The sequence below is a fragment of the Equus caballus genome, chromosome 20 (genome assembly GCF_041296265.1).
Source record: "Equus caballus isolate H_3958 breed thoroughbred chromosome 20, TB-T2T, whole genome shotgun sequence".
In the NCBI taxonomy this organism is placed as follows: domain Eukaryota; kingdom Metazoa; phylum Chordata; class Mammalia; order Perissodactyla; family Equidae; genus Equus; species Equus caballus.
The window spans coordinates 31192341-31213757 of NC_091703.1; the positions used below are offsets into that span (position 1 = coordinate 31192341).

General features: G+C 36.7%; 1 protein-coding gene across 1 annotated transcript; it reads left to right on the top strand.

Moving 5' to 3' along the window:
* Positions 1 to 1268: 1268 nt before the first annotated feature.
* Positions 1269 to 2195, top strand: OR12D2 (olfactory receptor family 12 subfamily D member 2). Its single transcript, NM_001391007.1, is given in 1 exon segment — positions 1269 to 2195. A coding segment is annotated over 1 exon segment (927 nt).
* The last annotated feature ends 19222 nt before the right edge of the window (positions 2196 to 21417 follow it).

Here is a 21417-nt window from a genome sequence, read left to right on the forward strand (position 1 = left end):
GCAATCCCAATATGAACTATCACTTCAAATATTTTTCTACTATTTATAACCAAGGGAAGTGTAAACCTGAAAAGCTTTCTTAGCTGTGACTTTGAACACTCAGTCAGGTAAGAGAAGGAATTAGGAGATAGGCTGAGCAGTGGCTCATATTTTTTGTCTGCTTGCTAGTATTAAAGGTTAGTACTCAGGATTTAGAGATGGTTTCCGTGTCTAATGATGGCCTCCTCTTTGTGTTTGTGACTTACAAAGGCTCTTTACTTCATACGTTTTTATTGCCATATCCCTTTCTCAATTCAACATGCCTGGTTCTCTAGATATTCTCCAAAGTAAATATGCAATCTCTAAATATTGAAAATGCAGTAAAATAAATTGTTTAGTACAGACAGTCTGATTGCTAATTTTCTTTAAATGTTAGGAAAATTTTTCCCCAAATTAATTTTTGATACAATTTTGTTTTGTAGGTGAGAGAAACATAAATGATATTTGACATATCACTTGTATCTTCAACAGGAGTGGTAAATTTTAACAATATAAAAAATGTACATGACTAGGAAAGAAAGTTACTCTGAATTGTTTGCAGCTAGCCTTTCATGGAGGTATAGTAGAGGTTAAATAATTTCTCTAAATTTCCTCCAGTTATAAAGTCTAGAATCCCATTGGCTCTTGAGCTGTTCCCTAGTTAAATCTTTTTTTTTATTCTAGTCACATCAAATCATTTTCTTCTCCTCTCAAGGATTTTCCAAACTTTGAATGATTCCCCTTCTAAAGGAAATATTCCAATGTCTTCATCTCTATCGGATTTTCTTATACTTCTTAGTCTTCTTTCCTTCTCTATTTTTCTTAAGCAAAAACCCTTCAGATGGTTTGTTACCAGGTCAAGAGATAACACTGTACTGAAGCACCAAATTTGTCACAGTTAAGGCTAACATAGGAAGATGAAAGGAAAGTTGTATCAGAAGGTAGATGTTCACAGTCAGAGAAGATGACAGGCTGGCAACATGCTCTGAATCCCTGGAAGAAATAAAAATATCAATGGTAAATTTAATAATGAAAAGAACAATTGGGTCACAGTCCATAACCAACATGTAAACTTAATATTTAATAGTCTAATGCTCCACATACTTACAACCTCTGAGTTTGGGACTATATAAAACAACACTGCTCTCCCTCAAAACGTTGTTGTCTAAGTGGGAAAATCCTAGGCTGAAAGACTGTGATTCCCATCAGAGAGAGCGTTCCATCTATTATTTTGTTGTTTCTTTTCAGTGATGCTGAATCAAACCTCAATCACAGAATTTCTCCTTCTGGGAGTAACAGACATCCAAGTACTGCAGACTTTTCTCTTCGTGGTTTTCCTAGCAATTTATTTTGCCAATGTGACTGGGAATGGAGCCATCCTGATGGTTGTCATCTCTGATCCAAGACTCCATTCCCCTATGTATTTCTTCTTGGGAAATCTCTCATGTCTAGATATCTGCTACTCCACAGTGACACTGCCAAAGATGCTGGAGAACTTCCTCTCTACACACAAAGCAATTTCTTTCTTGGGGTGCATCAGCCAGCTTCACTTCTTCCACTTTCTGGGCAGCACTGAGGCCATGTTGTTGGCTGTAATGGCCTTTGACCGCTTTGTGGCTATCTGTAAACCACTTCATTACCCTCTAATCATGAATCATCAGCTCTGTACCCAGATCGCTATCACTATCTGGACCATTGGGTTTTTCCATGCCCTGCTGCACTCCATAATGACCTCTCGCTTGAACTTCTGTGGTTCCAACCATATCCATCACTTCTTCTGTGATGTTAAGCCATTACTGGAGTTGGCCTGTGGGAACACTGAGCTCAACCAGTGGCTGCTCAATACTGTCACAGGGACCATTGCCATGGGCCCATTCTTTCTAACACTTCTCTCCTATTTCTACATTATCACCCATCTCTTCTTCAAGACCCGTTGTTGCAGCATGCTTCACAAAGCACTGTCCACTTGTGCCTCTCACTTCATGGTAGTTATTCTTTTCTATGCTCCTGTTCTCTTCACCTATATTCGTCCTGCTTCAAGCAGCTCTGTGGACCAGGACCGGATCATTGCCATCATGTACAGTGTGGTCACTCCTGTACTAAACCCACTGATCTATACGTTGAGGAATAAGGAAGTAGAGGGAGCCTTGAGTAGAGTGATCAGAATGAGGTTCTAACATGAAGAAATCTAGAGCATTCTTATGAGGCATAAATAAATTGGCAATGAGAAAGTTAAGATGTGAAATTGTACTGCTTCTCAAATTGTTTACAATATATGTAACAGAGGGAACTGAATAAAGGAAAAGTAAATGGAAAAGTCTAGTACAGTTGTGTCAAACAATGCATTCCTAGGTAATGTGATGAAAACTTAAACAAATGAGACACTAGCCATGGAATCCTAATGTTAAATTTGGTTCTGGAATATCAGTGGATACAACTGATTTGTTACATATTCTTACATGCCCTTAGTGAAATCAAGTATAGAAATATGCCTAAATTATCCATGTATTTGGTAGGTGGATAATACTAAGGTCTTTTTATCTGTGTGGACTCTCTAAGGTAAGATTTTAATATGAGCAATAAAATTATTATGCTATTATATATTAAGGATTTTAATTTAGGGTTATGAATATTCAATTGAAAAGGTAAATGTTAACTCTCAGATGAGTTACAGGAAATTTTTAAGCAGTATTTCATGATTTCTTTTTCTTCAAGCAGGGAGGCAAGTAAGTAATTAAACCAAATAATATTGTAATCCTAATTAACAGAGATAAAATAACCAATGGTTTATAGAAAGAGTTTTGGAACCTCTATCTCCAGAGATGTTTTATAAATCAACTAGGCAAACTCTCAAGGATTACTGTAAAATATTCTCAAAAAAGGAGGCAGATTGAAAACCTCTCAGGAATCCCTTTCTAGCTCCTTAGTGTGTTATTTTATCTTCAGTCTTTGGTCATGGAAAATGATCATTTTGAAAACTCTTTCTATTTTTTTGTTTTGTTTTCAACTTCTGCATTTATTTTCACAGAATGTAACATGATGTAATATGATATAACACCAATGAAATGTAAAGAATTCATCAGAATTTTGTTTTGTTTTAATTACTTGCCACAAAACCAAATTTATAGATTTGCTTTCGTGCAGTATCTGTGGCACATTTTAAGTGAGAGTTGCTTCTCCTGCCTCACAGCATGTTCTGCTTCCTGTTCCTTCAATTGTTCAGCTTCTCCAAAGGAGTGGGTAATCTCATGTTAATATTAATTAGTACACGGAAATGGCACAGACTTTGTAGTCCATGCATCCGGATTGGAAATCCAGCTCTCCCACTTGCTAGCATCAGTTAGGGAAGACAATGAGAGTTCTGCATAAGCAACTAAAGAACAGTAAACCCTTTTGACTTCCCTCAGAGGGCTGTTATTATGTTCATTTGACCTAATAACATGTAAAGCAATGAGAAGTGTCGGTTTATTTGATTCCCCAAGCCTCCATCAAGCATAGTTACAAAGATCAGACTTCTGCAAAACACTTATTTTTTTCACAATGCAATTTTTTTTCTTATGATAAAAATGACATGCTTATTACAAGGAAGTCAAATAATAAAAGTTGCATGATAGAGAAAGTAAGAGACCATTCTCTAACTTAATTTTAAAAAACAATTTTCTGTAGCATCCATAATGACGACAGGGAGACCTTAAACTAAAAGATTTTATCATTCTTATGGTTAAAAATATCTGCCAGATAAGCCAAATCTAGATAAAAATTCTGTTCTGAATAAATGTCCCAAATATGAAACTTTTTAAGAAAAATTGGACTTCTGAAATCCAGATTGATTCTATATGGTTGATAAACTCTTCATTTTACGCCCCCATTTCCAACAAGAATTTTCTTTTAAATCAATGATACAGAGCCCTGCTTTTGATTACTTCTGAGGGCTTTTTTGACTGTGGATTCTCACTGTTATTGGAAACTCTCTACTGACAAGCTTGCCTGTGTAAAGTGCAATGAATGATAAGAATTCAGGGGCTTCCTTCATCACTAAAGTATCAAAACCAGATCCATCACCAAACATCAGAGAAGCTCCATCTGAGCTGAGTGTGAAGCTTTTCTTTACAAAGTTTTGTTTAAAAAAAAAGCAAAAACTTTTATCACTTCCAAAACTTCAATAACCTTAATAGTTTACAAAGAAAACTCATAAAATAGGAATTTTCTGATAACATCAGCTTGAGCAGGGCAAACAGAAAAAGATATGGCACATTGAGAGATGTCTGCGGTTTCACCCAGTTGTGCCCTGAAGAGTAATGGCAAGGCTGCTGTTCTCGATGATCTACTTCTAAGTATTTTGAAGAAATATCAACTACTGCTGAATAAATGTAATCTTTAACAAAGAAATAGGTTCCAGTTTTCCCTCAATTCCCTTCCATAAACCACATGCCCCATTTCCAGGGCACCTGCCTTCACTAATGCTCCTCCATCAGGCTTCTTTTGTTTGGCAATTTGAAAGCAACTTTATAGTGTGCTATAACAAAAGATTTTTGTGAATTAGCGAATCCTAATTTATAAACGTTCCAGCTTTTTCAAGTTGAGTCCTCCTCACACAAAGAACAGAAAAACTCACATCTTATTTTGACACATTTTCAGAATGAACAGAGCTAAGGTGTTCTTTCAATTTGGCTGACTTCATATTTCTGTTTACAAGAATTTCTCCACACTGAAAACACTGTGGCTTTTGTATTCCATCATATTCATGAATGCAGCTGAAATACTAACATACGTAATTTTCATCACATTTTCTTATCTTTGGCATTTCAACTTAATTGGGTCTACAAAATACAAAGTAAAGCTAAAATGAAATATTTATTCCATTGACTTTATTGGAAATAAATTTTCCATGATTTTAAAGAAATTTGATATGTCTACAAAGAATAAGAAATTATGCATTCATTTAAAAAATACAAGATATATTAAAATCTTACTGAATATTTAAAATTAGATATTGTTGAAAATAGATATTTTTTAAATTATGACAATTGGCAAAATAAAACTGGTTTTATAATTTGTCCAAAGTTTAAATTCTTTCATGAATTTCAGATTTAGACACCAGAGTTAGACACCAGGTTAGTTTAGGTATAGCAGTTCAGACAGTACTTTAGAAGAAGTGACCTGCCTGAAATTCACCTACCACTGCACATGCATTCTGGTGACCTTCCTAGAAACCGTTCTCAGTTTTTTCATGAAGTGTTTTTAGATACGCAGAATTTTCAGGAAATAATAATGTAAGAACAGCGCTTGTACCAGTGGAGTACCAAAGGGAGGACAATGGGAGCAGTCTGCCTTAGGTGCAGGCGGTAAGGGAGTTCATTGCCTGCAGAGAATTTTAAAACAATAAGAAACCAACTCAAGTTCGTCTGTTATTATAACAGAAATAGAAAACACATGCATATTATTATTATTGTTATACAATATAATAACTATGCATTGGTTATATTATATTGTATTATAACCATGCACTAAGTGTAAATAAGTCAGTAACAAAATATTCCTCCACACCCCACAAAAAAAATCTTTTGTTGGTCTAAGTTGCAATTGCTGCAGTTACTTCTCAGTCTTAATAACATGTCTGTAAGCCTTCAGTTAGCACATTTTCATTACTTAAACTTTCATAAACATATTCTACGTAGAAGTTAATTCAAAGAACTCTCTGTTAAACTGTGGATGCTGGACAGACTCAGACTCAGCTGGACAGACTCAGACTCAGATACCAGCTACTTGCCTTTGTTTAAACTAGAGAAAGTTTGTAACAATTCGGAGTCACTTCCTGACTGTAGTTGGTTTCTCTAACCCCTATGGTACTTTGAAACAATAGATTACAAATTATGACAGTACAGTGACTTTAAAGACAAATAAACAGAATTTGACTTACTTCAATTACATACTCTGTGTCCTTTTAGAGTTTTTATTTTTGTTCAAATTTTAAAGTAGTAAAACAATGTGAACTGTGAGGTATCATTTTTTTGTGTTTGGTAAGTAAAACTTTTCATTCATGTGTGAAATATTATACTGAACATTATCTTTAAATTTGAAATTCATTCTTTTATATTAACATTTTTTAATTTTTATTAAACTGGAATGTTATTCCTTATTACTACAACAGTCCGACATGTGGGGACAAGTTTTTCCTTTATTCCAAAAATACTTTAATATAATTTTCAAATATCATTCCTTACTTTTTCCTTTTGTGTACTATAATATTCATTTTATTTTTAATATTTCTTGTTTCCATTTGTTTGGCATGAATGTATATTCAAATTTCAATAAAAGAACATTTTACTGCCTGTACTTCCTTTCAGGTCATAATTATTGTGAATTTCATTTTGTTATTGAGTAAGGGCTTGCAACATGATGTGCACAGAAGCCAACACAATAGCACTCTAGCTTTTGAGAGAAGAAAGGCTTTATTGAAAGACTGGTCTGTAAGGAGACAGTAGGCAAGGCTCTCAAATCTGTCTCACTGATTCAGGGCCCAGGGCAAAATTTATAGGATCAAAGGAAGGGAGTTCTGAAGTGTGGAGATAGATGATCGAAGAAGTGAGGTAATTGATGATCTGAACAAAGGTAGTCAAGCTTCATGGTTCTTCATAGGACACATGTTTACACAATGGTGGTATTAGGATGATCTGGGGAGTGGAATTTTCAGTCCCTTGATGTCAAAAATGTCATTTATGAGACATCTGTTCAGGCCCAGTTGAAGAGTTGGTGATCTCAGCCAGCCTGAACTGGACGAGGGGCGACACTCAGATCCTGAAAAACAACACTCAATGGTCCTAGTTGGCCCATGTTTACAAATCCATGATTATTACTGAAAATAATTGTATCATACAAAAGGAGGGTGTAAAAAATGGTCCATTCTGGATGTCAAATATGTTTAGCTCACCGTCAGTTTGTTCAAACATCTGTGTGTGCATGACTTTACCTCATATGGAAACAATGTCCGAAAAGGGCATACAAAGAGAAAACCAAATAAACTAAATAACTGGTGCTAACTCCACAACATATAACACTGTAGATAACCCATATAGTATCCCTGTGTCATCTGTTAGCAGAAATAAGATGTTTCTTTAAACAGTTCTCTCCACCACCAGAGAGTTGGAACTTGCCTTGTACCCTGCAACCCAGGTACCTATTACAAAAGGCTGCACCACCTTAACACAAAGTTAGGAATTCTTATTTAAACTGTCTCATTGTGCAAAACTTTTTAAAATACAATACTATTTTTTATTGTGTAAAATACCTAAAACATAAAATGTCATTTTAACCATTTTCAGTGTACAATTCAGTGGCATTAATCACATTCACAAGTAGTGCAACCATCACCACTATCTACTTCCAACATTTTTCATCATCCTAAACAGAAACTGTACCCAGTAAGCAATAACTCTTCACTCTCCCTCTCACCCCTGTGTAGTGTAAGCCCTGACAGTTGGCTGTGTATTTCTCCCTTCAGTTCTGTTCATTTTGGCTTCATATATTTTGAGACTTTCTTGTTAGGTGTGTATATGTTTATAATTATTATATCTTCTTGATGAAGTGACACTTTTATCAATATTTAGTATTCTTATTTGCCTCTTTAAATCTTTTTGACTTAAAATCTATTTGGTCTAATAATAACATAGCCATCCTTGATCTCCTTTAGTTGCCATTTGCATGGAAAGTCTTTTTCTACCCTTTCATTTTCAACCTCTCATGCGTTTGTATCTAAAATGAGTCATTTGTAGATAGCACATAGTTGGATCTTTTTTTATCCATTCTTCCAATCTTTGCATTTTAATGAGTTTAATCCGTTTACATTTAAAGTAATTACTAATAAAGAAAGACTACTTCTGTCACTTTTTTATTTGTGTTCTGTATGTCTTATATGCCTTTTGTTCCTCAATTCCTCCATCACTATCTTTTTTTCTATTTAGCTAATTATTTTAGTACACTATTTGATTCCATCCTTCTTCACTTTTCTGTATAATTTTTAGGGTTTTTTTAGTGATTACCTTAAGGCTTAAAATTAGCATCTTAAACTTTTAACTATGTAGTTTGAATAATACTAACTTATTTTCAATAGTATACAAACACTCTAATCCTATGCATCTCAATCCCTCCCCTTTTATAATGTTATTGTCAAAGATTACATCTTTATAAGTTGTATACTGTCTTAGTCATTTCAGGATACTATAACAAATTACCACAGACATTAAACAACAAACATTTGTTTCTCACAGTGCTGGGTGCTGGGAAGTCAAAGATCTAGGGGCCAGCAGATTCAGTGTCCAGTGAGAGCCCTCCTCCTAGTTTCCAGGTGGCCATTTTCTCACTAAATCTCACATAGTGGAAAGAGAATGAGGGAGCTCACTGGGGTTTCTTTTATGAGAACACTAATCTTATTCATGAGGGCTCCACCACAAGGAAGAAAGAAGAGTTACGAATTAAAAGTACAATAACACCAGCTTTTATATTTACCTACATAGGCACCCTGCTAGTGTTCTTTATTTCTTCATATGGCTTCAACTTGCTATCTAGTGTACTTTCATGTCAGCCTGAAGTATTCCATATAGCATTTCTTGTAAGACATATCTCCCAGTGAGAAACTCCCTTCACTTTTATCTCAGAATGTCTCAGTTTCTCCTTCATTTTTGAAGGATAGTTTTGCCAGATATAAAATCTTGGTTGCTGGGGGCTGACCCCTTGGCTGAGTGGTTAACTTGGTGCACTCTGCTTCAGTGGCCTTGGGTTGCCAGTTCAGATCCCAGGCACGGACCTACACACTGCTCATGAAGCCATGCTATGGCGACATCCCACATAGAAGAACTAGAATGATTTACAACTAGGATACACAGCTATGTACTAGGGTTTTGGGGATCATCTCACTGCCTTCTGGCCTCCATGGTCTCTGCTGACACATCAGCTGTCAACCTTATTGAGAACCCCTTGCATATGATAAATTACTTCTCTCTTGCTACTTTCAAGACTCTCTTTGTATTCAGCTTTCAACAATCTGACTATGTATTTTGTTGTGGATCACTTTGAGGTTATCCTACTTGGAATTCATTGAGTGTTTGGATGTGTGAATGCATGTCTTTCATCAAATTTGGGAAGTTTGGGCAATTATTTCTTCAAATATTCTTTCTGCCCCTTTCTCTCTTTCTTCTTGTACTAGTACTCCCATGATGGGGATGTTCATATGCTTGATGATATCCCACAGGTCCCTACACTCTGTTCAATTTTTTAGTTCTTTTTTCTTTCTAATCCACAGACTGGATAATTTCAATTGTCCTATCTTCAAGTTCACTAATTCTTTTGCCAGCTCAGATCTGACATTTAATCCCTCTAGTGAATTTTTCATTTTAGTTATTGTACTTTTCAACTACAGAATTTTTATTTGGTTCCTTTTTAAATCCTATCTCTTTATTGATATTTTTATCTTGTTCATATGTTTTTTCCTGATTTCCTTTAGTTCTTAGTCTATGGTTTTCTTTAGTTCTCTGAGTGCATTTAAGGCAGTTGATTTAAAATCTTTGTCGTATAAATCTAATATCTGGGCTTCCTCAGGTATGGTTTCTGTCAATTTATTTTCTTCCTTTGAATAGGCCATACTTTCCAATTTGTTTGCATGCTTTGTGATTTTTTGTTGGAAACTAGCCACTTGAACATGTGGTAAATCTGGAAATCAGATTCTCCTCCTTCCTGAGGGTTTGCTGTTCTTGATTGTTGAAGACGTAGCTTGTGTACAGCCAGTGTTTTGCTCAATTTCTTTGAACTCCAGGAACTTAAAAAACCACATGTCCCAGTCTTTGCAGATTAACTCTGTGCTGGAGCACTCCTTTAACACTTAGCTGAGCCATTTACAATTCTGCCTCAGCCTTCACTTTCTCCTTGCAATAAGCCTATAGATCAGCCAATGGTAAATGCATAGATTCTTCTCAGGTCTTTTCTAAGCCCATGTCCCGTCCTGTCCCAGTAGAAATGGGAAATATTGAATGCTCTAATTTCTCAAAGAAACTTGCTCCCTAGCTTCTTCTCTCAAGTTTTAGGTGATCTATTGTATGTCTCAACTATAATCTTTTTTCCCAAATGAATGCAGGTTTTTTCTATCTCTCTACAACATTTCAATCAGCATCACAGCTTTTCTACGTTGCATGGGTTCTGAGTTAGGCAACACAGAGATAAATGCCCTGTGTCAGTCTTTCAGGTAGTCTCTGGAGAGCTTAGAACAGACAAACATGATAATTTATACATGAGATTCACTCTCTCCTTCTAGAATCAAGGACCAGGATCTCACACTAGGAACACAGACTTCCATCTTCAAGAATGCTGCTGAGGTAGGGAGGAGGTAGAGCAAGGACAAGTGAAAAAATCACAAAGCTTTTCCATCACATTTAAGTTTCCTTTTTCTTTATTGAGCATTCACTTTGTTGCTATAAACTTTTAACCATTTTTTAGAGTTCTGACACAGTTGGATCTAATAGTTACTGCTTGTTTTCTCAGTGCTTCTATGGAGGGATGGGTGTTTGAAACTGTGTTTCTTGCTATTTTACTGATATCCCCAAAACTTTAAAAAACAATGAAAGTAACTCACCTCTTTCCACATAATGATCAACAAACAATCCTCAACAAGAAACGCTGTAAAGCAACATAGACATATGAGTCATCAACAATATGGCATCACTGTTGGATGGGTGAACAAGCAGTAGACATAGAGTTGCCTCACGGTTGGATGACTTCATCAATTATCAGATTAAGTATATAAACTATTAACATTTTTGAAGTAATAATGAGTATAAACAATATTTTGAGACAGATGATGTAACTCTAACATGACATGAAAATTGTACATATTTTGTATTGATGGCAAAGTCACAAGTACTGCCAATATCATCTTGATTTGCTGTCAAATTCATGATTTAAGCAATTGTTAAATTTAAATAGTAAATAAAGATGTAAATTTCCACATTCAAGATCATGAACCTCTAGATCTAGGTTAAGAACTCTTGCCTTAGAACAGAATTTAAGAGGAAGGAGACACATTGCATGATTAACACACATGGTCTAGATAATCTGACAAAACTGACTGCAAATTACAAAGTTGTAATTGTTTAAGTATATGAATTTCTCCAAGTGTGTTAACTTCAATCTCCTCAGTTTGAAGTGGGGTTGCAATAGTAACTGCTTACATTTTTGTGGGAAGTAAATGATATACAGTTTATAAAGCACATAGCACATCACGACTCATAGCACTCTCTCAAATATTCACCACAATTATCCTTTTATGTCTAAAATCAGTAGGCAAAATATCACAGAACAAGCTTCAAAAGAGGCCTGTAGTAAAATTATTTAGTACAAAATCATAGCCACAGAAATAGTAAAGAACAAAACGCTAGAAACACTAGGCTAGTCTAAGCCTGAGATGGTGACGCCACACCTGCTGATTGCAGCTCACCACTGCCATCCTGTGGCAGCAAGCTGGCACTGTTACACCTTCCTGATGAAAGGAACCTACAGGTCGGCTTTGTGATCTATTTCAATTTTAGTTTGTAGCACCTTTTGCAGAAAAAATGTGATTGAATAATTAAAATAGAAATTACTTTAATTCAGCCTAATGAATATACTAAAGCTAATATACACATGGTAACATCCAACCATGGAAAGAAAAATTAAGATTAGAGTTCACCATGCATACATGAGTACAATTGCTTAAAATTTCAGTAAAGTATCAGTTTATGACACAGTTGGATAATATCTTAAAGAAAACACTGATTTTCTAGGGTTAAGAGGAAAGAAGGAGCTAATGCAAACTGAGACCAAAATTAGCAGAAGGAAGGAAATAACAAAGATTAGAGTAGAAATAGATCAATAGAGAATTTTTAAAAGTAGAAAAGTTCAACAAAACTAATAGTGGTTTTTCTGAAAAAGTAAACAAAATCAACAAATCCTTAACTAGATAACCTAAGAAAAGAAGAGAGAAGACTGAAATAAATAAAATCAGAACCGAAAGAGGAGACATTACAGTGGATGCTTCAGAAATAAAAAGAATCATATGGGACTATTACGAACAATTATGCACCAACAAACTGGATAATCTAAAAGAAATGGATGAATTCTTGGTCAAGATGGCAGTGTAGGCAGACTCTGAACTCATCTCCTCCCACCAACACAAGATTACACCTACTATTGGAAAAATTAACCTGTAGGGAAAACTGAAAACTGGATAAAAAGAACCCCCACAACAATGGATCATCCTGACCAATGGAGAAGAGGCAGAAATTCCTCCTGGAAAGGAAAAAACCACCTTCACAAGCAACAGAGCTTCACAGCTGGCTGGGCGGGAGACACCCCAAGTTATGCAGCCCTCCCTGCAGAATTGGGCTCCTGAGCGGGGGCCCATTACTGCTATAAGCATCCTTCAGACTCAGTACAACTGAGATGAGTCTCCTACTATCTGGCTTTGCTGGCTGTTAACTGCAGCAGGGATTAACACCAGAAAAGCTATTGGACAAAAGCCAACAAAACTCAGATCTTAAAAGGCCCATGCACAAATTCACCCATTTCAGAGAGCAACCTAAAATCACCAGAAAGAAGGCTGCACAGTCATTTGGTGAAAAGAGACTCACCTGGTAGGCTCTAGGTGCATCTCAGAGACTGACACATTGATAGTGGCCATTGTCGTGACCTACTACAGGCATGCTGACATGGACCCTGGCAGGCACCATTGAAGTTCTTCCCCTGGCCTGTTAGCCCAGGAGTCTGCCATACTCACTAGAGTGCAGATTTAATCCAATTCAGCCAAGGCAGGCAGCCCGCCCTAGGGACCAGCCCCAACCAACTGTAGGCTCTCAGGCTACTTGTCAGCCTGCATAGACTGGGTGCCTTGATCCTCTACAGGCAGGTGAGTGTGTCTGTCTCTGTGGGCCAGGGCTAGTGTGAGGATCAGGTGAACTGTGGGGGGCATTGGTGGAGAGGTGGGGGCCTCTGCAGTGGGGCTGACTGGATATGATCCTTGGGGTCGGGAAGTGTGCATGCCCAGGACTGTGTTGTCCATGTGTGTGGAGCTATGGGGAGTGAGGCTTATCAGTGGCAGAAGACCTGTGCTTCACAAAGAGTCTCCGCCCCACCTACCAAAGCCTGAAACACTTGGATGTTCCTGTGGCCAGCCCCACTCAGCTGCAATCCTAAAACAGCTGACAACAGCCTGGTAGGCCTGAGGCCTACAGCAACTGTAAGCCCCTGAGCCTATCAACCAGCTACACTGTGTACATACCCAATTAACAGGAAAACTGCAACAGGAGTGTGCTATTAGACCTTGTAGCCAATAGTACTGGGGCTCCCCAAACCCAATTTACAAACAGCCAGCCAGGGAGGGAAAGCCTAGACTCCCTGGGTACCTGCAGTAAGAGCAACCCTTCCACAGCAGAAGGACACAAGAGCCAAAACAGGGGTCACTCCTGGATCATTTGGACTTGTGCTGAGAGGGAAGCACACTGCTGGGACTCAAAAGGCATCTCTTATATAAGGCCACTTCTCCAAGATCAGGAGACATAGCCAACTCATCTAATACATAGATATAAGCACTGAGAAAGAGACATAATAAAGGAGGCAAAGGAATACATTCCAAGCAAGGCAACAGGACAAAACCCCAGGAAAAGAACTAAATGAAACAGAAATAAGCAATCTACCTGACAAAGAGTTCAAACAAAAACTCATAAGGATGCTTATGAGTTGGGAGAAGACTGTATGAACACAGTGAGAATGTCAACTAAGAATTGAAAAATATAAAAAGAACCAATCAGAAATGAAGAGTATAATAATGGAAATGAAAAATTGACTAGAGGGACTCAATAGCAGGGTAGATGATACAGAAGAATGGATCAGTGAGCTGGAGGAAAGACTAGAGGAAATCACCCAAGCTGAACAGATAAAGGAAAAAAAGAAATAGACAGAATCAGAACAGTCTAAGGGAACTCTGGGGCAATATCAAGCACACTAACATTAATATTATAGATGTCCCAGGAGAGAGAGACAAAGGGGCAGATAATCTATTTGAAGAAATAATAGCTGAAAACTTTCCTAACCTAAGGAGGGAAACAGACATCCAAGTACAAAAAGTGCAGAGAGCACCAAAAAAGAGAAGCTCAAAGACATCCAAATTAAGACACATTATAATTAAAATGTCCAAAATTAAAGATAAAGAGAGAGTCCTAAAGGCGGCAAGAGAAAGGCAACAAGCGACATACAAAGGAAAGCCCATAAGGCTATCTGTGGACTTTTCAGTTGAAACTCTGCAGGCTGGAAGACAGTGGCATGACAAATTTGAAGTGCTGAAAGGAAAAACCTACAGCCAAGAATACTCTATCCAGCAAGGTTGTCATTCAGAATTGAAGGAGAGATAAACAGCTTCCCAGACAAGCAAAAATTAAAGGAGTTTATCACCAAGAAACTCATTCTACAGAAATGCTGAAGGAACTTTTTTTTTTTTTTAAAGATTTTATTTTTTTCCTTTTTTTCCCCAAAGCCCCCCGGTACATAGTTGTATATTCTTTTTTTTTTTTTCAGTTTTTTTTTTAATTGAGTTATTGATAGGTTACAATCTTGTGAAATTTCAATTGTACATTAATGTTTGTCAGTCATGTTGTAGGTGCACCACTTCACCCTTTGTGCCCACCCCCCACCCCACCTTTCCCCTGGTATCCATTAAACTGTTCTTGGTCCATAGTTTTAAATTCCTCATATGAGTGGAGTCATACACAGATTATCTTTCTCTTGCTGGCTTATTTCACTTAACATAATTCTATCAAGGTCCATCCATGTTATTGCAAATGGAATGATTTTGTTCTGTTTTGCAGCTGAGTAGTATTCCATTGTATATATGTACCACATCTTCTTTATCCATTCGTCTGTTGCTGGACACTTAGGTTGCTTCCACGTCTTGGCTATTGTAAACAGTGCTGCAATAAACATTGGGGTGCACAGGACTTTTGGGATTGCTGACTTCAGGCTCTTTGGATAAATACCCAGTAGTGGGATGGCTGGATCGTATGGTAGTTCTATTTTTAGTTTTTTGAGGAATCTCCATACTGTTTTCCATAGTGGCTGCACCAGTTTGCATTCCCACCAGCAGTGTATGAGGGTTCCTTTTTCTCCGCAACCTCTCCAGCATTTGTTGCTATTAGTTTTAGATATTTTTGTCATTCTAACGGGTGTAAGGTGATATCTTAGTGTAGTTTTGATTTGCATTTCCCTGATGATCAGTGATGATGAGCATCTTTTCATGTGCCTATTGGCCATCAGTATATCTTCTTTGGAGAAATGTCTGTTCATGTCTCCAGCCCATCTTTTGATTGGGTTGTTTGATGTTTTGTGGTTGAGTTGCGAGAGTTCTTTATATATTAAGGATATTAAGCCTTTGTCAGATATATGACTTGCAAATACTTTTTTCCAGTTAGTGGTTGTTTTTTTGTTTCAATCCTGTTTTCATTTGCCTTGAAGAAGCTCTTTAATCTGATGAAGTCTCATTTGTTTATTCTTTCTATTGTTTCCCTTCTCTGAGAAGGCATGGTGTCCGAAAAGATTCTTTTAATACTGATGTCAAAGAGTGTACTGCCTACGTTTTCTTCCAGAAGCCTTATGGTTTCAGGTCTCACCTTTAGGTCTTTAATCCATTTTGAGTTTATTTTGGTGAATGGTGAAAAAGAATGGTCAATTTTCATTCTTTTACATGTGGCTTTCCAGTTTTCCCAGCACCATTTGTTGAAAAGACTTTCTTTTCTCCATTGTACGCCCTCAGCTCCTTTGTCAAAGATAAGCTGTCCATAGATGTGTGGTTTTATTTCTGGGCTTTCAATTTTGTTCCATTGATCTGTGCACCTGTTTTTGTACCAGTACCATACTGTTTTGATTACTGTAGCTTTGTAGTATGTTTTGAAGTCAGGGATTGTGATGCCTCCCGTTTTGTTCTTTTTTCTCAGAATTGCTTTAGCAATTCGGGGTCTTTTGTTGCCCCATATGAATTTTAGGATTCTTTGTTCTAATTCTGTAAAGAATGTCATTTGGGATTCTGATTGGGACGGCATTGAATCTGTAGATTGCTTTAGGTAGAATGGACATTTTAACTATGTTTATTCTTCCAATCCATGTACATGGAATGTCTTTCCATCTCCTTATGTCATCATCCAATTGAAGGAACTTATTTAAGTGGGAAAGAAAAGACAACAAATAAGGATAAGAATATTATCACCAAAAAAAGGCAATAAAATCACTGGTAAAGGCAAAAATATAGTAAAGGTAGCAGATCAACCACATATGAAGATAATATGAAGGTTAAAAGACAAAAGTACTAAAATTATCTATTTCAAGGATAAGAGGGTAATGGATAGACACACACAAAACAAGAGATTAGACATGATTTCAAAAACATAAAATGTGGGAGGAGGGGAGTAAAACAGTAGAGCTTTTAGAAAGAGGTCAAGCTAAAGAGACTATCAACTCAATATAGATTGCTATATACGTAGAATATTATATAGGAACCTCACAGTAATCACAAACCAGAAATGTATGATAAGTAAACAAATAAGTAAGAGGAAAGAAATCAAACATATTACTAAAGAAAGCCCTTAAACTAAAAGGGAAGAGAGAAAGAGAAGAAGAAAGGAACAGAGAAGAATTACTAAAATGCCCAGAAAAAGAAAAGTAGCAAAATGTCAATTATATATTTATCAATAACTACTTTAAGTGTCAATGGACTAAATGCTCCAATAAAAAGGCATAGAGTGCCCAAGTGGATAAAAAAAACAAGACCCATACATATGCTGCATACAAGAGACACACTTCAGATCTAAAGACACTCACAAACTGAAAGTGAAAGGGTGGAAAAAGATATTCCATGCAAATGGCAAAGAAAAGAAAGTGGGGGTAGCAATACTGATATCAGACAAAATAGACTTTAAAACAAAAACTGTAACAAGATAAAAAGAAAGTCACTACATAATGGTGAAGGGAACAATCCAACAAGAGGACACTACGCTTTTAAATATCTATACAACTAACATAAGAGCAGTAAATATGTAAAGCAATTATTAACAGACATAAAAGGAGAAATAGACAGTAACACAATAATAGCAGGGGACTTTCCACTTACACCAATGGATAAATCATTCAAACAGAAGATCAATAAGGAAACACTGGCCTTAAAGGACACATTATACCAAATTAACTTAGTAGATATATATAGAACATTCCATCCAAAAACCACAGAATACACATTCTTTTCAAATGCTCATGGAATATTCTCCAGGAATGATCACATATTAGGCCACAAAACAAGTCTCTATAAATTTAAGAAGATTGAAATAATACCAAGCATCTTTTCTGACCACAAAGATATGAAACTAGAAATCAACTACAGGAAGAAAATCAGAAAAGCCACAAAAATGTGGAAATTAAACAAAATGCTACTGAACAACGATGGGGTCAATGAAGAAGTCAAAGGAGAAATCAAGAAATACTTGGAGACAAATGAAAATGGAAATACAATATACCAAAATCTATGAGATATAGCAAAAGCAGTTCTAAGAGGCAAGTTTATAGCAATTCAGGCCTACCTCAACAAACAAGAAAAATCCAGAATAAACAATCTAACAGTGCACCTAAAGAAACTGGAAAAAGAAGAAGAAACAAAGCCCAAAATCAGCAGAAGGAAGGAAAGAATAAAAATCAGAGCAGGAAAAAATGAAATAGAGACTAAAAAACAATAGAAAAAATTAATGAAATCAAGAGCTGATTCTTTAAAAAGATAAAATTGACAAACCCTAAGCTAGACTCACTAAGAAAAAGAGAGAGAAGGCTCAAATAAATAAATCAGAAATTAAAGAGGAGAAATTACAACAGAACCTAAGGAACACAAAAGATTATAAGAGAATGCTGTGAAAAGCTATATGCCAACAACTTGGATAATCTAGAAGAAATGGATAAATTCTTAGACTCATGCAACCTTCCAAAACTTGCAAGAAGTAGAGGATTTGAATAGACTAATCACCAGTAAGGAGATTGAAACAGCAATCAAAAACCACCCAAATAATAAAAGTCCAGACAAGATGGCTTCCCTGGTGAATTCTACCCAATATTCAAAGCAGACTTAATGCCTATCCTTCCCAAACTTTTCCAAAAAAATTGAATAGGAGGGGAGGCTTCCTAACTCATTCTACGAAGCCAACATTAACCTGATACCAAAACCAGACAAGGACAACACACAAAAAAGAAAATTACAGGCCAATATCACTAATGAACATCAATGCAAACATCCTTAACAAAATACTACCAAATCGAATACAACAATACATCAAAAAGATCATACACCATGATCAAGAGGCTTTTATTCCAGGGATGCAGGGATGGTTCAACACTCACAAATCAATCAACGTGATACATCACATTAACAAAATGAAGAGTAAGAATCACATGATTATCTCAATAGATGTAGAGAAAGCATTTGACAAGATAACAGCATCAATTTATGATTAAAAAAACACTAAATAAAATGGATATAGAAGAAAAATACCTGAAGATAATAAAGGCCACATATGACAAACCCACAGCCAATGTTATTCTCAATGGAGAAAAACTGAAAACTATCCCTCTAAGAACAGGAATCAGACAAGGATGCCCACTTTCACCACTCTTATTTAACATAGTATTGGAAGTCCCAGTCAGGGCAATGAGGCAAGAAAAAGAAATAAAAGGGATCCAAATTGGAAAAGAAGAATTGAAACTGTCACTATTTGCAGATGACATGATTTTATATATAGAAAACCAAAGAGAATCCACTAAAAAACTTTTAGAAATAATAAATGAATACAGTCAAGTCGCAGGATGCAAAATCAACATACAAAAATCAGTTGCATTTCTATACACAAACAATGAAGTAGCAGAAAGAGAAATTAAGGATACAGTCCCATTTACAATTGCAACAAAATGAATAAAATACCTAGCAATACACTTAACAGAAGAGGTGAAAGATCTGTACACCAAAAACTATAAAACATTCTTGAAAGAAATTGAAGAAGACACAGAGAAATGGAAAGATATTCCATGCTCTTGGATTGGAAGAATTATCATAGTTAAAATGTCCATACATCCTAAAGTAATCTACAGATTCAATGCAATCCGTATCAAAGTTCCAACAACATTTTTCACAGAAATAGAACAAAGAATCCTGAAATTTCGAGGTAACAACAAAAGATCCCGAATAGTCAAGGCAATCCTGAGGAAAAAGAACAAGCTGCAGATATCACACTCCCTGATTTCAAAATATACTACAAAGCCATAGTAACCAAAACAGCATAGTACCAGCACAAAAGCAGACACATAGATCAATGGAACAGAATCTAGAACCCAGATACAAACCCACACATTTATGAACAGTTTCGACAAGGAAGCCAAGAGCACACGATGGAGAAAGGAGAATCTCTTCAGTAAATGGTGTTGGGAAACCTAGACAGCCACATGCAAAAGAATGAAAGTAGACCATTATCTTACACCATGCACAAAAATCAACTCAAAATGGATTAAAGTCTTGAATGTAAGACCCGAAACCATGAAAATTCTAGAAGACAACATAGGCAGTAGGCTGTGTGACATCGGTCTTGGCAGCACATTTTCAAGTACAGTGTCTGACTGGGCAAGGGAAACAAAAGAAAAAATAAGTCGCTGTTGAGGCGGCCGCGTGTGGGCGAGTGTCGGCGCTGCTCTGCCGGGCCTGGCCAGGCTAGCCGCTGCTATCACCTGGCAGTGAGGGCAGGCTCTTGGGGCGGGCGGAATGGGCCCCGCCTAGGGCGGTGGGAGAAGCGGCTGCGCCCAGGAGGCTGGGGAGGCAGCACGGCGGCTCCTCACTCATCCCAGAGTGGAGACATCTACAGACCAAGTCATCAAGCCAGTCAATGTGGGAGCTCTATCAAAATGGGTTGGGAAGATACCTCCATATGTTTTACAAGACATGGCAGTGATTGCACCCATGCTTGCCAAACTTGGATATGACCCATATGCCAATCCACCTAACTATGGAAAACCTGATCCCAAAATTCTTGAAAATACTAGAAGGATCTATAAAGGAGAATTTCAGCTACCTGAATATCTTAAAGAAAAGCCTCAGCCTGAGCAAGTGGAGTAGCAGAGACAGGAGCCTCTTTCTTACGTGAGAGAAGACCGCTGCCTTTTCAACGGAAGGGAAATTTCTAGGACTGGCTGTGCCCTGCTGAGACCAGTGGAGTATACGTGCCATGGCCCACATCTCCTATTCATTTGCCAATCTCCTCCTGCTGAGAAAGAAGGTGGGGTGTCAGTCCACATCTGGGCCTTCCCGAGTGGCCTGCTTTCTGAGTACAGTGCTCGTGATCCTAATTACATGCATAACCCTGTGGATACGGAGCCAAGAGGGGATGTGTACGTTCTTCTGTTAAAACTGCTCTGCTCCTCATCTTTTCTTATCAGATTCTAATCTTTGGTTTCAAGGGGAGGGCTTAAAAGTGGGATTCTTAAAGCAAAATTGGGCAGTTTTGTCTTGAAATAGGTCGTCTGTATGTGTTCTAATGTTTTGTAGAACACTTGTCCCTGTTTAAATGTATTGATGTGGATAATATTAAATGTCTTAATTATTTAAATAATTCATTGTATTGTTTCTGAGAAGTTGGGGAATTACCATATACATTTACAACTTAATGACTTTTGTATTTTATTTTTCAAAATAAAAGCTTTAAATGTGAAAAAAAAAGAAAAACTAAACAAATGGGACTACATCATATCAAAAAGCTTCTGCACAGCAAAGGAAACCATCAACAAAATGAAAAGACAACCTACCAATTGGGAGAAGGTATTTGCAAACCATATATCAGATAAGGGGTTAATATCCAAAATATACAAAGAACTCATACGAGTCAACAACAACAAAAAACAACCCAATTAAAAAATGGGCGAGAGATCTGAACAGAGATTTCTCCAAAGAATATCTACGGATGGCCAACAGGCAAATAAAAAGATGCTCAACATCATTTGCTGTCAGGGAAATGCAAATCAAAACTACAGTGGTCGAAAATTAGCTGTCCTATCTGACACACAGGCTTTTTCATGTCTATGAAAATGTGGAAGAACGTAAAAGAAAATAAATCGAATCAAAAAGCCATGTGCTGATATTACAAAGAAAGTTCTTATATAATAAATTAAAAGATCAAAACAAGAGAAATTAGGAAAAATTTTTCAAGAAAATGACATTTATCAGCCCTCCAAGGTCAAAAATACATTTGTTTCTCTTTTATATTCTTAGTGCTCTGTGTAATGACTGAAATATGTAAGGGACTAGGACATCTACAGTAA